General features: G+C 40.3%; 1 protein-coding gene across 1 annotated transcript; it reads right to left on the bottom strand.

The window, feature by feature from the left end:
• Nucleotides 1-964: 964 nt before the first annotated feature.
• On the bottom strand, nucleotides 965-15,675 carry GTPBP8 (GTP binding protein 8 (putative)). The gene is made up of 6 exons (XM_043995047.1): nucleotides 15,330-15,675; nucleotides 11,020-11,118; nucleotides 9,677-9,807; nucleotides 7,704-7,803; nucleotides 5,331-5,449; nucleotides 965-1,733 (listed from the first exon to the last, which is right to left on the bottom strand). Exons 1-6 carry the CDS (start codon nucleotides 15,654-15,656, stop codon nucleotides 1,643-1,645), a joined length of 867 nt encoding a protein of 288 aa, XP_043850982.1. The 5' UTR covers nucleotides 15,657-15,675; the 3' UTR covers nucleotides 965-1,642.
• Nucleotides 15,676-21,434: the final 5,759 nt, after the last annotated feature.

Raw genomic sequence — 21,434 nt, 5'->3', positions numbered from 1 at the left:
ACACACACACACACAGCCCTACCTCCCCCTACACTAATTCTTTTATTATTCAATTCTTTTCCAATCAACAAAAATCATCCCCTTACTCAAAACAAAAACCTTATAACCATGTATAGTCAAGCAAAACAAATCTCTCTGTTGGCCATATGCCCAGAAATGTCTCCTTCTGCATCTTGAATCCACTCACCCCCTCTATTAGGAGGAAGGCAGCAGGCTTCATTGGCAATCTTCTGAAATCATGGTTGGTCATTGTCTGGACTGGAGTTCTTAGGAGAATAGTTTTCAAAGTTGTCAAGCTGTTTTTGCTGTTTAAAACAGGTAGTATTTGACTCACCAGCACCTCTAAAGGTGTGATTAATCAAGATTCACAAAAATGGGCCTGTATTATCAATGTTAATTTGTTTAACACTGACATACTCTGCCTGTTGACTATTAAAGAAATGAGAAATGGATCTGAGAAAGTTCTGTAACTTTATAGTTTGATTTTCATCAGCTATATTTAGTCTTTTCAGCAGTTTCTTACTTTGAAATGCTAAATATGATTCAGATAACTGTATTTGATTATTTAAGAACAACAACTTGTCTTTCCGTTAGTGTTAACCTTTTCAACGAGAACTAATTAAGTAAAACAGGCTAGGTGTTTTTCATTGTGTAACTGTTTGAGTTGCTTGGGCTGTGCATTAGATTGATTCTCCTTCCCAAGCTTTCATGCCACAGAACACAGAGCTAAACTAAAATTGTTCTGATTCAAAAATACTGCTTTTTTTTTTCAAGTATATCAGATATATCTTTTCTTTCTTTTTTTTAAAGTTAATGAAACTTTCTTTTTGCCTTTCACTAGAGGGTATGGAAACCATAACATAAGATAGCTTCTCTCTTAGGTTTAATTATGATCTCTAATGGCTAAGCTTGCTAGATTGTACTCCAGTAAATAGTTCCCAACAGTTTATTGGAAGGACCCAAATTTTATTGAAAGTCTTAAATCTTTTATTGAAAATCTTAAAATACAGTTAGCATAGACATGATAAAGTTTAAGCATATCAGTATATATCCTTTCAGGTGTGCTTTTGAACAACTCTGCTTTGTTGTATTTCTAAGTCTAGTGTATAATGGAAATGTGTTTTAAGCAAATAAGACCAATGAATCCATTGTGTTTTCAAAGGATGTGTCACAAAACTATGCACCTTGAGACTTCCACATTCTCTAGCTTCTACCCACACCCACAGTTGCAGGCTGGTTGCCTGTTCTTCCAGGTTTGGTGTTGGGAATGTCATAACACCTTCAACCATGAAGATACAAATGATGGGGAGGGCATGATGAGAGGGGTGAAGGAATCCCAAATGCCTAGAGGGAGGCCCTATTGTCTGGGAGCCCTTTGTTGTCAGCTTGCTCAATATGCTATGGTTTCTCTTGACAAAGAATACTGAGCTGTGAGCAAAACAAGTTGCAGTTTCAGCTTGTTGAAAAGATAACTTTTCAAAGTAATTGTTCTGAATTGATCCACTGTAGCTGCTTCTCGGGCATTAAAACTGGGGCAGAGATTACTTTGGGAAGATGCAAATGGTCCTCTTGCCATGTTAAAGATTGACAGCATCTAAAACAACGCTGATGTTCTGGATGACAAAGCCAGCCTTACAAGTCTTTAGCCAAGCTGTGAGCTATTGATGCGAAGGTTTCCTGTTATATAGGCTATAAAACACCTCAACAGATGGATTCCTGAGTACGTCACAGAACTGTGAAAAGAAGAAAAAGAAAAACTAGATTTTTTTTCTCTGAGTAATATCAATATGATTTTATTTAAACTTTTGAATTACTTTTTTGGCCTGTATCACCTCTTGGGCATTCCACTTAAGAAATAGTGACTATTTTTCATAAATCTCTCTATGGATGCCCCTTAGTTTTACAATGCTGTGATTTACTGAACAATCAACCAGTAAGTATTTTTATATTGTATTTTTATTTATTTTATTAAATTTTCCCCAGGTACTTGTTAATTAGGTTCTGGATGGACATAAGAGTTGAGTTTTGTGGGTTGATGAGTCAGACACCTTTCTTTAGAGGTCAGTTTGGGTAGTTAGCTGCCTATTCTTAGATCAAGCCCTTCCTGGGTCATTGATATTCTTGCAACCCACAGAAGCCTTAACTTTTTTTCTTACTAGTGTCAGGTATGCATGACACAATCCTATGCCTATCATATAAAATTATATTTAAGATAATAAGAGTGAAACAATTTTTCTAAGTACACAGAAGATGCATAATGAAGCTCAGAAGGGGGACATGAGGAAATAAAGCAATGTTGGTTCTACCACATCAAAGTCTATATGTCCAGTAAGTATTTATTAAGCACCTACTATGTGCCTAGAACTGTGTGAGTCATTGGGGATACAAGTAATAAAACCCTGCTTGCAAGCATATTACATTCTAATGGTGGAGACTAGTGTGGCAAATAAACGTATATGGGGTCACCCTATAATTGTCCCAAGTTTAGGGCACGTAGGTGGGGTTTATCATATATTTGTTACTTAGAAATTAGAAGCTTTAGAACCAGTTTTGGGTATTAAGCATTTATTAAAGCAAACCAAATATTAGTAAAGAGAGAACATGTGGCTCAGAAAGAGAGAGAGCTCGAGCACACATGAGAGTGCAAGGTGCCACCACCTCCTCTGCATCTCAGGCCCAAAAGAAAGTGTCTGTGCCTGTGTGAGCGGAAGCTTCCTGCAGGTCCGGAGGAGAGGCAGTCCTTACACACTGCTCAAAGCTAATTGACTAGCATCATTCAAATTTATTGGTTTACTGGACTTGAGGGTGATCCATGAGCAGAACTGCTGAGGTCAGAGTTCTGAGAACACACTCTTTCAGGTAGGTGTGGTTTTAATTAAGTTAACTTTAAGTGAGTTAATCAGCAAAGTCAATCAATCTTAATATTAACACCTCCCCCCCCCCTCCCAGTGGGGGCCTCTGGGTGTCCCAAAACCCATTATTTTCTCATACTCGTATCTATAAAAATGCAAACAGCATAAAACTAAAGTGAATAAATACAAACACAAGGTAGTTTGGGAGGGAGGGCACTAGAAGTTGGGGGGTGAGGGATGGGACTCTGAGAAGACTTTGTACAGAATACGGGACTTGATGGGCTTCCTTATTTGTAGCCTCTAAAAGGATTTGGAGACACTTCATGTGAGATCTTTGCCTCTATTTTGTAAAGGCAGATTTTCCACTCTGAACATCTAGGTCTATCTTTGCTGATCCTGATTATATTCCTTCCCAACCTTGTTTCTTCTAGGTCATATTTCTTTATTTTGTACTCTTATAGTAACAGCACTTCAAACTTTCAGTCATTTTAGTTGTCCAATCTAAATAGCACGGGGTATTTTCACACCATGGATTTTCACAGAAATATAATGTGTAGTATCTTAAATCACAACATATTTGGGGTAATCACAATGATTCCCAGGTCACAACTAAGCTTGGGTCCCATCGTCCTGTAATTATAGCTTGGGTTTTTTGTTCCTTTCTTCAGTAGCATACTTTGAATTTACCCATATTACTCTGCTGCTAACTCACAACTTCCTGAGATCTTCCTGTCAACCTTTATCATTATCTTAACTACTTTATCATTACGGTAACTACGAAATTCTAGAAGGATGCTTAGATATAAAAATGTAAATTTTACTTAAACTGACATCACCTAAGATGACATGAATCATATATTGAAAAGGTCTTTTCTTTTTAGGACTTAAAGGCTATTAATGCCATTCTTCTAAAAACATCTAAGTGACTAATGTAGTGTTGAGGGTAGGATGAAGAAGTATCAGAAAGGGGAAAACATACCCAATTGAAAAGCAAGGGAGTGATCTAGCTTGGATCCCTCAAACCCTCCTCAGCCCTCAGCTGCCCCTCCCCACTGAATGCTGGGCTGTAGGGCAGAGCAATGAACACCTTCCAAAGCCTCCCTTTATAGAGGGCTCATAATAAGTTCTTTATTTTCTTTCAGCTGCTTTGTTTGGTTTCAGATGGACAGAATGCCCCTGAACTGAGTATCCTCTGGTGGCCTCCCCCAATCCCCTTTTCAGCTTCTTTTTGTATAGCATCTTCCCCCATTAGGTTGTAAGTTTCTTGAAGGCAAAGGACTGTCTTTTTCTTATTCGTATTCCCAGGGCTCAGCAATACTTTGTGTATAGGTGACCTATTAGGGAACATGTTCCACTATTCCCACACACAGGGAATGTAAGCTCTCTGAGGGCAGGAAGTGTTTTGACTTTGTTTTTTTTTATCCCTGGTACCTAGATTACTGCCTGGCAAATAGTAGGTGCTTAATAAATGTTCTATAAATAGAAATGATCAACTTCAGAAATAATAACCCTTTCTACCATATGCCTCACTGGAATAACCAGTTGTTAAATCAGTCTTAGAAATAAATAATACAGGGGCAGCTAGGTGGCGCAGTAGATAAAGCATCGGCCTTGGATTCAGGAGTACCTGAGTTCAAATCCAGCCTCAGATGCTTGACACTTACTAGCTGTGTGACTCTGGGCAAGTCACTTAACCCCAATTGCCCCCCTCCCCAAAACAAACAAACAAATAAATAATACTTTTTTATTGACAACAAGGCTTTTTAAAATATGCTATTACTGCACCAAAAAGTTGAACAGCATTTCCCTGCTGTTCAAAAAGGTATATGTTAATCTTCTATCCATTTCAGAAAATGTGGGGTCCAAACTTAAACTCTGACCTTTTGTCAGAAGTGGCTAGAAAGGTGAGTTGGAAGAAGCAGGGTCAGAATAAAGTGACAGTGAAGGACTGTTAGGTAACAAGCAGATAAAGAAGAAAGGGGAAGAAAAGCAAGAAACAGGTGAGAAGCTGGTGAAGGTGCAGACAATTACAAGGAAAGATGGTGGACTAAAAAATTGTGCTCACTCACCTGCACTGTCTATTGCCTACTCCAAGTCACACTGATCCTGCCCCATTTCAGCTAATGCTTCTTTAACATCAGAATCCTGTCATTTAATTATTTATTTGGGGGGCATTCAATTTAAAAAAAAATGATGAGTTCCAAATTTTCCTCTTCTCTCATACACTCCTCCCCAGCCATTGGGATGTCAAGCAATAGGATATCAATCATACATAAAATCAGGTTTTAAAAAAAGTCAATGGTGGGGGGGTGCAGCTAAGTGGTGTAGTGGATAAAGCACTGGCCCTGGATTCAGGAGGATCTGAGTTCGAATCTGCCCTCAAACACTTGACACTTACTAGCTGTGTGACCCTGGGCAAGTCACTCCCCACTGTCCTGCAAAAAAAAAAAAAAAGTCAATGACAGCAATTAAACTTACCTGACAGGAAACAGCTGAGGAAAGCATCCCTGGGTTTGAGTGTCAACAAATTCTTGGATCTGCAGAACTTGTTTTGCAATATGACTTTTGGAAACTTTGTCAATTTTTGTTAACACCATCTAAAGAAATTCATTTCAAAAAGGAGAGTTAATGGGGGCTGGAAAAAATGTAAGTAAATCATTATGTGATTGAAAACAATACAATCCAAACGTATGCTTACAAAGCACTTTTTTTATTATTACAAAAACCCTGAGGTAGGTAGTGCAAATATTATTAGTTCCATTTTACAAACAAGAAAATCACTGCAGAGAGATCAATTGCCTAAGATCCCACAGCTATTAAGTGTCAGATTGTGAATATCAGTATATCTACTTTTATTGGGAATTATTCCCATATCCTCTAGGCATTTTGGCCCACTACAGACTTTCTACTGCATCTCTCCGTGAGGGCTTATTCTTAAGAAAAAACCAAAAAGGTACACTGGAATTCAAAATGAGATACTATAATTCTTTTAATTCCATTCCCAAAGTAAAATGTTAGACTTTCAGTTGAAGTTGAGGAAGAACCATGATTTTATAAACATCTGTGCTTTTCACACTAATGATTTTAAATATTTTATATAAATCAAGTTCTTATCACATATGTCTATTTTAAAAAATTTAACTAAAGGATTATTCATTGATTTTTGCTGTGTGAGGCAGAAAATGTGTTTTACAGGGCTTTTACATTCAGTAAAGTTGCATGTTTCATTAAAAAAAATGAAGGGGCTGGGACCCATATAAACAGATATTTATAGCAGCTTTTTTGTGTGTGTGTGGTGGCCAAAAATTGGAAACTGAGGGGATGGATGCCCATTAATTGACAAGCTGTGGTATATGAATGTGATAGCATACTATTGTGTTGTAAATAATGAAGAAGAGGTTTCAGAAAAACCTGGGAAGATTTATATGAACTGATGCAAAGTGAAGTGGGCAGAAGTAGAATAGTAATAATAATAGTAACAGTAATAGCAATATTATAAAGAAAATCAACTGTGAAAGACTTAGTAACTGATCAATACATTGATCTACCACAACCCCAAAGGATTCATGAAGAAAAATGCTCTCCACTTCCAGATAGAGAACTGGTGGATTCAGAATGCAGATTGGAGCATATTTTTTCCCTTTTGTTTTTCTTACTTTTTTTTCTTCCTTCGAGAGTATAGCTAATGCAGAAATATATTTTGCATGACTTCATATGTATAATGAATATATAGGGAGGGAGAGAATTTGGAAATGAAAAACAAAATTTTTAAAAGGTAAGGGATGCTGTATTTCCCCTTATCATGTGCTATAATTTTCATGAAATTCTTAAGTAAACTTTTTTTGGGGCGGGGCAGTGAGGGTTAAGTGACTTGCCCAGGGTCACACAGCTAGTAAGTGTCAAGTGTCTGAGGCCAGATTTGAACTCAGGTCCTCTTGAATCCAGGGCTAGTGCTTTACCCACTGTGCCACCTAGTTGCCCCTCTTAAGTAAACTTTTAATGATTTTTCTCATACATCTCTAAATTTCTCTGAAATTAAATTGTAGTATGATGTGGGGGAAAGTTAGAACTTTAGGGGTGCTTTCAGTACTCTGTGGCTAGCAGTTAGATGCAGTCTTTAGATGGAAAGTAAAATTCAAAGCCCTTATCCAAAAGGTAGTATGTAAAATTTACAAAATTATCAACCCTTTTGTGATTTATATGTTGTGATAAGAGCAACTGAAGCATGAAGGTAGGTGAGACAGGGATTATTCCCATAGTCCTTTAGGCACTTTGGCCCACTAGGGACTATTCCCACTGCCTCTCTATCTGGGGGAGGTTATTCTCAAAAAAAAAAAAAAAGTCTGAAAGATAGACAGTCCTTTAGGGTTGGCAACATTCGAGAAGGATTTTATTTTATACAGGAATTCAATGTGTTTAGTCTGGAATTTGTTATACCATGTTTCAAGAATGTGACTTAGACAATCTGAATGCAGACTGTACAAAATATATAGTTGGAATCGCTGTGATAAGCATCAACCACGGGCTTCTATTTTGCATGAAAAGTAATCAATATTTTCTTTAGACACATGTTTATGGTGTGTGTGTGTGTATGTGTTTTAAGTGCCTATGAAAAATAGATGAATAAGGGCTTCCTGTTAGTTTGGGTACCATTTTAATATCAAAAGACTCAGGCAAGAAGGAGGGAAAAAGAGCAAGTATGGTAGGACATATTTTTTAAAGTGTCAACAGAAATTTTTAGCACATCATCTAAAATGGACAATCTGCACAGAGGCATAAACCTATCTGCCTTGAGACATTTCAACATTTGTGAATACAAGCAGGATGCAAAATCACTCGGTTATCACTTACCACATAGGGCAATGCAAATTCTTCACACATTTCTATAGCAATACTATCTGCTTTTTGAATTCCAACAACACCATCTACCAACAAAAACGTTCTTGTCAAACTGTAAGAATTAGAAATGAACAAAGATTACTGCAATAATAGATTTATCATAGATTTATCTTCCTTGTTCTCTTCACGACCTTCCACTTCTCAACTCAACAGGAACATTTTTTTTTCCTTCCGATATTCTTGTTAAGGGCTAAAATTCTAGCTAAACTGTCTAAAATATCTAATGAGTGGTCGCCCATAAATTATAAGCTTTAGCAAGAGTTAGACTTTTAAGCATTTATTAAGGAGAATAAGAGTTTGGTAAAGAGAGAAGAAAAGGCCTAGATTCCTATCTATTAAAGGGAGTGCACATTTCTAGCTCTCCTCCCCACCAGCGTCCTCAGGAAAGAGCGTGAGCCGGAGCGCCAGTCTCTTCCTTCCTCCTACCACTAGCCCGTGTCACTTCCTGATGCCAAAGAAAAGACTCCTGGTCTTGCCCTCAAAGACCTTCACTTCATGGGCAGAACTCTTCTACAGTAAGTCTCCAGCAGGTGGCGTCATTCCAATTGTTATATTCTTAAATCATTCTCAGGCCACTGTCATTTGAGAATTCTCAAAACCAAAAGTACCAATTCACTAGGAAATAAATCTATGGCCCCAAAGGTGCCATTGTTTAGCACATACATACTTTTGAGTAACTTTAACCTAATTAAATAGAAAGCTACTGCATTACAGCATTAAAGATTAAAAATTAACATCTACCAAACCCTTATAGAAATATTGTTATATAGCTTACCATTTCAAATGAACATAGGTGATAACAGGAGCTAGTAAATATATGAAATATGACCAATAACACTGAGCATATTTCTAAGGTGTATGTAGCCTTAGCTCTGAAACTTGGGTATTATACATAATAATAGCTAACCTCTTAAAGGCTTTAGCTTAAAAGGCCAAGGTCTCCCCCTGCATCTGGGGCCATCTCCAATCATTCTGATATATATCTTGCCACTGGACTTAGATGGCTCTAGAGGAGAGAGTGAGGTTGGTGACCTTGCACAGCACTCCCTCAATTAAATCCAATTCACTGCAAGTTATGACATCATTCCAATGTCATGTTCTCTTCAAGAATGAAGGACAAACAATAGCTAACATTTATATAGTACTTATCCAATGTAACATTTATATAGTATTTATAAAGCTTTGTAGAGAGTTCTCCACCTATTCTTTGTTCTTCATAGCCCTGTAAGGTAGATGCTATTATTATTTCCTCTTTATAGATGAAAAAACTGAGGCTAAAAGGTTAAATAATTTGCCAAGGGTCACCCAGTGATTGTGTGTCTGAGGCAGGATCTGAAATCAAGTCATCCTGACTCAGAGTCTAACACTTTATCCACTATGCTCCCTAGCTGCCTTACATATGAAGAGCATTGGATTTCCAGCTTACTCTTAAAAAGGCAAACATTTGGAAATGGTTCTGCACATCTCGTCAACACAATAGTGGTCTGTACATGAAATGTGCAGCCTTCGAAGCAACCAGCTATATTGTGAATGCATCTCAGAGACTCAAGAAAGAGCCCTCCCAGAAATGGTACTGAAGTCTCCTTCCATATGGCAAGAATAATATTAGACAATTTATCTCTTTCTTTTATCAGGTTTGGTAATGATAATATTTTTAAAAATCTAAATAAGAAAAGCAAACCAAGCTAAAGTATTTCTAGACTCAATTACAAGGATTAATTATCCTCACCTACAAACTGAAGCCAATTATGAAATACTCTGGTCTCCAATGGTATTTTAGAAAATTACAAGTAGGAAAAAAAAAAGATTTTACAAATGTCCATCAGTAACATAACTTTTTAGTCTCTGAGGGAAAGACATGACAACTTTAAAATGTTATTTTAATACTAAAGAACTGTGTATGTTGTTAGGAAGTTTTTCCTTACTTTGGCCGTCTTTTCAGATAAACTTCTACCATGTCAACAAAATCCTTAGGTGCTTTAAAACCATAACCTGGCATGTCCACCAATGTGAAATATTTTCCAACCTGGAAGAAGTTAATTTTCTTTGTGTGCCCCTATTAAAACAAATGGGGAAAAGATGGATTAAAAACATTCCTGAATCAAAATGACTACCTGATCTGAATATTAAAGGTCACACCATGTCAGGGAGAATAGAAACAGATCGAGAATCCGAAGCTCCAGACACCCATTTCAGCCTTGTCTGCATTACTTTAAGGTGATTCTCAGTAACCCTCTCTTTAATCCATCTCAGTGACCAGCACTGGGGCTGAGGGGGCTAAGTGACAGAGAAGAAAGGAACTGGGGTCCCACAGCAATTTCCATATGGCTCTGTAGATGATCAGATAGGTAGGAGAAAGGAATGTTGGTGGTAGGGTTCTTTGGGAGTAGCTGGATTGAGAAGAGACTTGGTGAGGGCAGGGTTATGGGTAAAGGTGTCTGCTTTGGTGTCGGGGAAACTTCCATTGGTATCAGAAAGGAAAGCTTGCATGTTAATTTCATTTGTTGTTGTTGAGTCGTTTCAGTCGGGTCTGACTCTTTGTGACTCCATTTGATGTTTTCTTGGCAAAGATACTGGAGTGGTTTGCTATTATCTTCTCCAGCTCATTTTACAGATGAGGAAACTGAGGCAGAAGTTAAATGACTTGCCCAGGGTCAGGTCTTCCTGAGTCCAAGCTCAGAACTCTATCTATCCACTGTACCACCTACCTTTCCTGTTAATGTCATAAAGATGGCCATTAACACTATATATATATATACATATACACACACACATATATAATGAGATTGGGGATTGTTTGTACTTATGTGTATATGTATAGAAAAGTTGACAAGGTACAACTGAGGTTAAGAAATGAAAGTGTGTGAAAGCAGAGGCCATGAAATAGATGTGGAACCATAAGTGGACTTTTTCTAGAAAAGAAAATAAAGGTTGCCCAGGAGAAAAAAAAGTGAAACAAAAGAAAAAACAGTTACCCTGTTTTGGAAAGGCATAAAACCATTGGTAAGCATGCTAAAAAATAATCCTGCCTTTCTTTCCAAAGTGCACAAGTAATTAAAAAATGCAAATTCCATGTTTTCCTTGCCTGACCTTAAGTGACTTGCCTGTAGTAAGTAAGCCCATGTCATAAATGAATGGCATCTAACCATCAAAGAACAGAGCCCTTGGAAACTTAAGAGAAAAAGGTTTTTTGCATCTTCCCACCCATCACCACCAGCTTTTACAAAACACAGATATGTTCCATTGGCTTTAAACGTTTTCAACATACCGGCTTTTTTGAAACTCTGACTTCAACTTCAGGGGCCAGGGAAAATAAAGCCCTTATTAGGGATGATTTTCCAACGTTGCTTCTTCCTATAAAGCAGACCTTACAGAAAAGAGAATAAAATAACAAGATGAGATCTGAGGATTTTTTTTTTTCTATAAAGACTAGTCTTCTTCCCCCAGAGGGCAGCTAAGTGGTGCAGTGGATAAAGCACTGGCCCTGGATTCTGGAGGACCTGAGTTCAAATCCGGCCTCAGACACTACTAGGTGTGTGACCTTGGGCAAGTCACTTAACCCTCACTGCCCCCCTCCAAAGTCTCCCCCAGTCTCAGACTTGGGATGAGAAACTTAAATTTAGCTGAAGCTACTGGAAAAAAATTCCTAATACTCAATAACATATGAGCTCTCTTCTACAAGTTAAAAAAAAGTGTTTGGAAGTTGTAGCTTTATAGCATTTCTGATGCACTTCAAGCATGTCCCTAATATATAAAATAGAGTACTCCAATTCAAAATACTTATTGAGCATTCCTTAGGTGCAAGGTGTGCTACACATTTCAAGAAAATTGTCTTTAAATAAAGCAAACAACTTCCCTTGGGCTCTCTTTTCTCCCTTACTTCTTTGGTTGCCTTAGTGTTTAATAACCACTGCATGTAAGTGAGAATCTGAAACTATTAAAAAAACCATTTCCTGCAGGGCAGGAACACAGATCTAAAGCCAGGATAGCTATTCAACCCCCTCATTTTACAGACAGGGATGCTCAGGCTCTTAGAGATTCAGGGACTTGCTCAAGGTGTTGTTTCTCAAAGACTGTGTGGCCGTGATGTCCTCCCCAGTGACATTAAACCAGCAAGGCTTTGTCAGTTGAATCAGTTCAGACAGTGCCAAATTCATCAGGAAATATAGCCTGCATTGGCTTTCTAGGCTTAGCAATGGTGTGCTCCTGGTCTACCAAGAAAACACCAATCAAAAGGTGAAGCATTCTTTTTATTGACTTATAGCAAAATGCTTCATTCTTGGCTTTTGGTTAAACAGGGGCCGGCAAATAGTTTTTACTGAAGTTCTTTCAGCATTCAAAATTGAAGATAGGCTTCGTTGTTTTAAAAAAATGTGTAACCAGTACACCAGGAGCAAGGCACGTTTTCTCCTACTCTGACCAGTTACTGCCAAAGGGGGCCCTTTGTAGAAGGATGCTGATCCCCTCCCCTCCCACCTCCTGCTGGAGGTGATGCAGAGCTCTGGCCTGGGCCCACACCCTCTTCCCAACAATCGCTGGTCAATGACATGCCCTGCTCTAGCTCCGTCAAGCCCACCAGGGTTTATGATCTTCCATCTACCACCACCCCCAGGACTCCTTGGCCTTCTCATCGGCTCACCCTTCCACCTGCCCTGCAGCTGAATCCCCTTGGGTCTATGTGTTGTCTCCCCTAATTAGGATGAGTTACTTGAGAGCGAGGACTGTCTCTCCTATTTGTATACCGGTGCTTAGCTCAGTGATGAGCACAGCATAAGCATTTAGCAAAAGCTTTGCCATCCCCTTCCCTGTAAGAACCGATTCCTGATTATCATCACTAATGGAGAAGTAGTCAGTCAATCAACTAGAGGAGAGTTATAAACAAACCCTAATGTCAGAACATACAAATATTAAAAAAAAAATAGTAGAATGACTTTATAACACAGATGATAAATTCAGATAAATTGTTGAGTCAGAGCATGTCTCCCAAAATGTGATTTTATCGAGGTGCTAGGCCTGGAATCAAGAAGACCAGTGTTAAAATCCAGCTTCAGACATGTACTACCTCTGTTGCTTTGGCCAAATCACTTCATCTCTCTCAGCCTCAGTTTCCTTATCTGTAAAATGGGGATAATAATAGCACCTACCTCCCGGGGTTGTCATGAGATCAAATGAGATATTTGTACAGCATCAAGCACAGTGCCTGGCACACAATGGGTGCTCTATAAATGCTAGCTATCATTAGTAGTAGTTACTGCTTAAACATGGTTAAACAGTACCAGCTTTCAATACTAGTAGGCATTCTGAATGAAGAACACTGACTTCAATGACGAGAACTGGATCCAAAAACAGGCAGACGGTCATATTGAAATGGGTGCTGGGTGTGGAGTCTGCAGGCCTTCCTATTATTAGTTCAGCTACCTGTTCTCCTATTTACTACTTTTTTTTTTGCAGGGAAATTGGGGTTAAGTGACTTGCCCGGTGTCACACAATTAGTAAGTGTTAAGTGTCTGAGGCCGAATTTGAACTCAGGTCCTCCTGAATCCAGGGCCGGTGCTTTATCCCCTGTGCCACCTAGCTGCTCCCTCTCGTATTTACTATTGATGTGACCCTGGGCAAGTTACTTCTCTAGGCTTCAGTTTCCTAAATGGTTACTAAGGTACCCTCCAGGCTTCAATCTATGATCTTATGATCCTTTGAAGAAAACTGAGAACTGATACATAATCATATTAAAGAAAATAATGAGACAACAGATGCAAATTTGTGAGATACTTATAAAATAGTCCTCAGAAGAGAATTCCTATTGCTGAACACTTAAATTAATAAGACAGAAGGAACTGTGTATGGAGCAAAAAAAAATCAAAAAGGAAATCACCAAGTTTAAAAATCCCAAACACAAAAGCAGAATTCTGAGAATCAAAGAAGAAATCAATAGAAAACAGACTTTTGAGCTGATAAATAAAATAAAGAACTATTTTCTTAAAAGACCAATAAAAAAACTGATAGCAACAATTTGATCAAAAAAGATGAGGGGGAAGGACCTATTTAGGGTTTTCTTGGCAAGGATACTAGACTGGTTTGCCATTTCCTTTTCCAGCTTATTTAACAGATGAAGAAACTGAGGCCAACAGGGTTAAGTGACTTGTCCAGGGTCACACACCTAGTAAATGTCTGATGCTGGATTTGAACTCAGGACTTCTGAACTTCAGGTCCAGTGCTCTATCCACTGAGCCGTAGCTGCCTCCCTGGGATATAAGGACAGGCATTGTTTTGAAATGACAGAATTGGACTGAGGGTGAGGGAGGAGAGATATGCCACCTGTGAACCAAAAAGAACACTGGACTTGAAGTGAGAAGACCTGGATTCAGACGTCATCTCCCCTTACAGGTATGACCTCCAGCAATCACATTATTACCTCTGAACTCTACATTGTGGGGGATGGAGTACTTTGTAAAGAAGTGTAAGTTAGTACTGCAGGGTTACTCCTACTCTAAGGAGCCCTTGTGAAGAAGGGTCTCAGCTAGTTATTTAGTAACTGAGAGGCATCGTGGGAAAGTGGGCAGACTGCTAGACTTGGGTTTCTTAACACCTTGGTTAAGTCATGCTTTGGGGCATTTACTAGGTGTGTGATCACAGAAGTCCCTTAACTCAAGCCCCCTGCTTTTCTTCATCTGTAAAGGGGAATATTTGATTTGAAGACCACTGATCACTTCATCCCCTTGTCAAACACAGGGGGTGGGAGGAGGGTCCCTCCTCCCAATACACTTGACAAAATTACATGATCTAAGGGTTAGGCAGAATGAGCTGTAAAGTCTTCCAGGCTTGGAGTGATTCAGTTTACAGGACATAAAAGGCAGGTAAGGAGAATGAAGGAGGCGGGGAACTGATCTGACTGCCCTCCCCCCATCATTAATAAAAGCTAGCATTTATAATGCATTTTACAAATGTTGCCTCATTTGAGCCTCACAACCACCCTGAGAGGTAGGTCTTATTATTTATTATCCCCATTTTACAGATGAAGAAACTGAAGCCAAGAGAGAGACTAAGTGATTGGCCCCAGTCACACAAGCTAGTGTCTTGAGGGTGGACTTGAACTCAGGTCTTCCCGACCCCAAGTCCAGACCCATTACCAACTGCTTCAGATCCAACTCCCTGCTTCATGTAAAATGGGGGCAGTCCCACCTACATCACCCACCTCCAGGGGGTTTTGTAAGGAAGGGGCCTTAAAGTGCTTTGAAGGAGTCCAGGACTTGGAGTCATTAAGCCTTGGGTTTGAATGTGACTAAAGACACTTAATAGCTAGGTTAACACGGGGAAATCAGTTCACCTTTGCCTCAGTTTCCTCATCTGTAAAATGGGGGTGGGGGAGTAATAATAACTCCTACTTCCCAAAGACGTCGTGTTACCTGAGTTATAACCTTAGAGTACTGCGTAAATGTGAGTAATTGTTGAATGTTTACTATTTGCCCCGTCTCCTGGCTCTTAAATCTGGCTGGGCAGCGGGTACTGCGTGTGGCTGCGCGCGGCTGCGCGCGGCGGCGGGACGCTCCTCCCCTCCTTTCTTCCTCCCCCCCCCCTCACCTCAGGGCGGGAGGAGACGGGGGCGTGGTCCAAGCGCTCGGCGCTGCTAATGTAGTCGATCCGGTGGCCCGGCGCGGGGCAGAAGGCGGCCTCGGCTCTCGCGATGTCCTCCAGGCTCGGGTCAAACGTCCTCACGTGGAGCTTGGCGCTCACCCCAGGGACCATGCAGCGCTCCAGCTCCTGCAGCGGGAACACCAGCCCCTTCTGCTGCTTCTCGGGAAAGCGCAGCACTTGGGCGACGGCCGCCGGCCGGACTTGCGCTCGCGCCCCGAGTGCCCGCCGTGGGACGAACGGTCCCAGTGCAGCGGACAACCACGGCGGCCTCATCTTCAACTCTGGCAGCCGAGTCCCGGAGCGCATGCGCAGCGTTCTCGCACTGGCCCCTGGGAGTCGTAGTCTTTCAACTTTGCCCTCCTCTCGCCCCTGCCCTGCAGTTCCACCTACCACCGCTTGTATGCTCCCATAATTTGTTAAGCCTGAGAGTTGAAGGCCCGGAGTGAGTGCAAGGACTGTTCTTATTGCAATAAATGACCCAGACACGAAGTTATGAGGCCTTGCACCAACGTGGTGTTAAGGTCAATGTCCAAGGAGAGAAGGGGCATAAACCAGAGATGTCAGAAAGGTAGAGTCCGCTGGATGAGGAAACTGAGGCAAACAGGGTTACGGGACTTGCCCATGGTCACACAGCTAGTAGGTGTCTGAGGCCTGATTTGAACCTAAGGAAGAGGAGTCTTCCTGACTCGGTCTGGTCTGGCATTCCAGTCTTTTCACACCTTAATCCCCTACCTAAATTCCTCCTTTTAGTAACACTGGCCTCCTTTGCTGTGGCTGGTAGAAGACGCACTCCATCATCTGACTCCAGTCTTCTTCACTGGGTATTCCCCATGCCTACAATTCTTTCCCTCTTCATCTCCAATTACTGGCTGCCTGGCTTCTTTCAAATCTCAGCTCAACCCCTCACCTTCCACAAGCAGCTTTTCCCCCAATCCCTCTTAATTTTAGTGCTTTCCCTTCCAGATAATCTTCAGTATATCCTATGAATTGTTTGTGCAGTATATGGTTGTTTGCACCCTATCTCCCCCATTTGACCCTGTGTACTCCCTGAGGACTGGGACTGTTTTTTGCCTTTCCTTGCATCTCCAATGCTTTGCAAAATTCCTGCCTCATAGCACATTCTTAAAAGCCTCTTCACTTGAATCACAGCAGAGAGTGTAGTGGAAAAAGAAGGCGGGATTTGGTATCTAAGGCTCAGTTTTCACATCTCCAGTTTCCCTGGGCAAAGCTTTTAAGGGGCCTGGCCCTCATTTGTAAAATGAAGGACTTCACTCAATGACCTCTGAAATTTTGCCCAGTTCTAAATTTATGCTGATATGAACTGTGACAGGTGGCTGTGTCCCTGGCTGTGGGTGTGAGGGGTACCAAGCATGTTCTGTGGCCTTTGGGAAGCTCTGCTGAGGTGTGGAGGTATTCAGTCTCTTTCTTTCTTTCTTTCTTTGTTTTTTTTTTTTTTTTGAGGCAGTTGGGGTTAAGTGACTTGCCCAGGGTCACACAGCTAGTAAGTTTCAGGTGACTGAGGTCGGATTTGAACTCAGGTCCTCCTAACTCCAGGGCTGGTGCTCTATCTACTGTGCCACCTAGCTGCCCCCAAGGTATTCATTCTCACAGGAAGATTCGCTCAAGAAATTCAGCTGTTACTACTTCAAGGCCTGCCTTCTGTTTCCCATAGATATGCTGATGGTTAACATCCCAGCTATAAATATACACTGGATGGAGGGAACAAGAAAACCTTAACTAAAGGAAAAGGGCCTGGTGAGAAATGGCTGTTTATTTTTGTCAAGTCTCCTCCCTGGCCTTCTATCAAGTCTTTAGAGATGTCACAAGATGATCCATCAGCTTGGGGCTTGTTAAGGGCTAAAATTCTAGCTAAACTGTCTAAAATATCTAATGAGTGGTTGCCAATAAATTATAAGCTTTAGCAAGAGTTAGGCTTTTAAGAATTTATTAAGGAGAATAAGAATTTGGTAAAGAGAGAGAGAAAGGCCTATATTCATCTATCTATTAAAGGGAGAGTGCATTTCTAGCTCCCTTCTCCGCCTGAGTCCTCAGGAAAAAGCCCGAGACAGAGCGCTAGTCTCTTCCCTCTTCCTCCCACTAGCCAATGTCACTTCCTCACACCAAAGAAAAGACTCCTGGTCTTGCCCTCAAAGACCTTCGCTTCATGGGTGGAACTCTTCCGCAGTAAGTCTCCAGCAGGTGGCATCATTCCAATCGTTACAGGCTGTACTCAGGATCAATGCAAAGGACTGATTTGCACAGATAATTCAGAGTTGTTTCACGACACCATATGAGAACATTTTACTTCAAAAGGCAATATTCCCACTGGTTGACTGGTTGGTGCTCTAATTAGTCTGTAGTACCATATGGAAATGGGTATCTTTGAAACTTTCTTGTATTTAGGAAAGTCTGGTGGGCCAAACAGCAAACTTTGCATACTTTTATGGGACATGAACCAGCTGCTAGGTGGTGCAGTGAATAGAACACCAGGACTGGAATCAAGAAAACTCGAGTTCAAATATGGCTTCAGACACTTATTAGCTGTGTGACTGGATAAGTTGCACTGATAATGCTGGGAGCTGTGAATAGGTCCAACCATTCTGGAAAACAGTTTGAAGTTAAGAAAGAAAAGTCACTACTGTTTATACCCTTTGACTCAGTGATCTGACTACCTGGCATGTACAGTTATCTTTTCCACATCACGGGGGCCGTGGCGCTGTACCCCCTTGATCTGGAAAATCCACATAAAAAGTTTTGTCCCTTTCTTTGTACCAGAGAAGTAGTCTGATTTTTTTCTTTTTCTTTTATGGGATGTTTACAGCACCTTATTTGGTCGTAGGCTATGTGTTATCTGTTGGTCTTGGCATGTATTCTGAAACTTCTGCAAAACTCCCCAAAATTCCCATTTAATTTTTTATGCTAACCTGTGCTATATCGAAACTGTGATGGGGAATGTCCTGATATGGAAGGGATAATTATAATCCTGAGTCAAAGACAGGGTAGGTAGGTTTGGTGCTGGCCAGAATATATTTTAAAAATCAGGAGCTTATTGTTGACAGGTGTACATTGCTGTGATGATTAAAAATATGAGAGATAATTTCTGAGTAATTGAATCATTTTTTTTATCAGGTCAGCAGGTTATTAATGAAAGGGTGGTTAGTGGCCATCTCAGACCAAAGATCCCTAATGGTAGTGGGGTCCCAGTTTATATATCCTTCTAAGTGTAGGAGGTCCATCACATAGCAATCAAATCCAATTGGTTTACATGATTTGGAGGTGTTATATTAAAATGAAGTCTTAGGGTATGTGACTTAGGTTACTCAAATCTTGGTAAGAATGAAATTCAGAGAAAGAATGTAGACCTCCCCCCCCCTAAACTGATTGGAGCACAATAGTTTCCACCTAGGTGTGGTTTGTGTAGGTCAAATCTCATCATTAAAGCCTTTTAGCCATCTAGATAAATGGATCTGTCTTCACCCAAGGCTTGGCTTTGACCCAGATGAATTCTATTTTTAAGGAGAACAAGACTTTGAAGTGGAGGGAGAAAGAACTAAGAAAGAAGGGGAGATCGCGGGGTCTCCCAAGATATGGATTATTACTAATTATTTCTCATGTAATAAAGGTAGAAATGTGGGCCTGGATGAAAAATGAATGCTTTACCTTTTTCATTCTCCTTTTGGTTTTGCCCAACTTCACTTGCATGCCAAAAAATATCTCAGCAGTGAGATAGGTTTGATTGTCCTGGCCTGTATCTGGTTCTTCTGTTTTTGTTGTTGATAGGTTTTTTTTTGTTTGTTTTTCTTCTTGGGGAGGAAAGCGAGGATTCTTTGAAATCTGTCTCTCCAAATGATTCTGAGACATAAATACCAAATGGGGATGTGACAGGAGTTAAAAGGAATTTCTTAATCCCAAATAAGATATTTTTCTGGGACCCTGGACAAGACACAGGTCTGTGTAAAGAAAAGACCTAGTCTTACCCTGAGGGCATTTCCTGTGCTTGCTAGCTCTTCTTACCTAGGCTCATCACAACTCATAGGTGGTATAGAATAGATCATAGCTCAGTGATCACACCAGATAACCAGTGGAGAATGCAACTAGTAAGCAGAAAAGACTAGAGAGGGGTGATACCTAGCAGAAAGTAGCATGATAACATCTCTGTAGGATATTGGCACCTCTGAAGTTGTGAGTTCTCCTAGCCACCAGTGCATCCCAATCATTTATCTGTTTTCTGTGTGTGTGACTTGTACATGATATACTCTGGCCACTATCATCTGCCGTGTTCTTCATGCATGTTACTTATATGTATACCTTCTATGATATTCTGTGGATTTCCCCCATTGGTGGTGTGGTTGTATACCCCATGTGTACATAAGGGGATATTTTCTTATCACTTTATTTGCTATGATGTTTGATAATATCTTTAGTTTTGAACAAACAGATTCTTTGGTTCACTGGTAAAAGTAAATACATTTTTGGTGGTTTATGAGCTATGGTTTTGGGTGGTGACAGACCCAACCTAGAGATTGGAATAGCTCTCTCAGGGGCCTGTGAGTGAGTGGTTGCCCCATGTGTTACCACAGTCATTCAATAGTCAACAAGTATTTATTTAGTTCATGCTATGTGCCAGGAACAATACTAAGTGCTGGGGATACAAAGAAAGATAAAAGACAAAAAGAAAAGCCCAATAAGTTACAAAATATTTGAAGCTACACTTTTTGTAGTAGCAAAATCAAACCACAACCCCCCCCAAAACAAAAAACACACCCAGAACAAAAACATGGAAACATGTAGATGCCCATCAATAGAAGAATGCCCATTAATAGAGGCCCACCTATAGAAGACGTAGATACCCATTGATAGAAGAATGAGTGAGCATATGAATTGTGGCATGTAAATGTAATGGAATATTAGGATGACAGGATTACAGCTTTTCTATAGCTGAAAAGGCATTAGAGATCATTCAGTTCAATCCCCTTATTTTAGAGATGAGGAAACCAAGGCCCAGAAAGATTAAGCAACTTTCTCAAGGTTATAAAATAATACATAGTTGAGCTGGGATTGGAATTCGAGTCCTAGAGACTCTTAAGTTCAGTGACCTTTCCACTATGCCACTCTGTAGCTCAGAAGAAATGATGAATATGAAGAATCTAGAAAAGCACAGTAAGACTTCTGTGATCCAGAAAAGCGAGGTAAGACTTGAAAGCATGGGAAGACTTCTATGAATAAACACAGAATCACATAAGCAGAACCAAGAGAACAAGCAACATAGTGACTACAATAATGTAACACTAAAAGGCAACCAACCTGTGATTAATTGTAATGATCAATCTTTATATCTGTTAACTGGTGATGCAACACAACTTTCTCCTCACAGGAGAGGTGGGGGTTTATCAAATGTGAAATCTGGTATAAGCAGTAAGATACAATAACTGTATTTATTAGTTTTGCTTAGTTTACAAGGGTGAGGAGCATTCGTGTGTGTGTGTGGGGACTTCAGGGGGAGATGGTGGTTTATAGGGTGGTCTGTGTAGTAAAAACAAAAGGCAAGGATGAGTTGCCTGCAATATGAAATCTTAATTTACTCAGCCTTGTATTCGAGATAGTCTACTGGTGTGGTGTTCAAGGTAAAAATAGTGGATTTGGTATGAGAAGGACCTGGGTTTGAATCCTGGCTCTGCCATTTATGCCACTTGTGTGACTTTGGGCAAATCACTTAATCTTTCTGGACCTCAGTTTCCTCAACTGAAAAATGAGGGCATTGGACTAGACCTTTCAGTTCTAGGTCCAGTGAACTAGGAGGACCTTTTTCCCTCTCTTCCCTCTTATCACCCTCCAATATGTGTACTACACTTCAGGAAAGCCAGTAAGCTTGCTGTTCCCTGGATGTACCTTATTAACTCCTGTCCGTGAACCTTTGCTCTTGCTATTTTCCCCATCTGGAATGCTCTCCTTTCCTTGACACCAAGCTTCATCTGTTCTTTCATTGTTATCAGAATGAAAACTCACTGCCTGCAGAAGATGTTTCCTGATTAACCCATCCATTATGATCTC

The sequence above is a fragment of the Dromiciops gliroides genome, chromosome 3 (assembly GCF_019393635.1).
Source record: "Dromiciops gliroides isolate mDroGli1 chromosome 3, mDroGli1.pri, whole genome shotgun sequence".
Taxonomy (NCBI): Eukaryota; Metazoa; Chordata; class Mammalia; order Microbiotheria; family Microbiotheriidae; genus Dromiciops; species Dromiciops gliroides.
This window is presented reverse-complemented; position numbering and strand designations above follow the sequence as displayed.

What these genes read in the sequence shown, in the direction of transcription:
- GTPBP8 (XM_043995047.1), bottom strand. Translation starts at nt 15,656, where the DNA reads ATGAGGCCGCCGTGGTTGTCCGCTGCACTGGGACCGTTCGTCCCACGG. An exon ending in TCAGAGTTTCAAAAAAGCCG is followed by an intron (nt 9,808 to 11,019) that starts GTATGTTGAAAA and finishes TTGTTTTAATAG; the next exon opens with GGGCACACAAAGAAAATTAA. An exon ending in TATCTGAAAAGACGGCCAAA is followed by an intron (nt 7,804 to 9,676) that starts GTAAGGAAAAAC and finishes TAATTCTTACAG; the next exon opens with TTTGACAAGAACGTTTTTGT.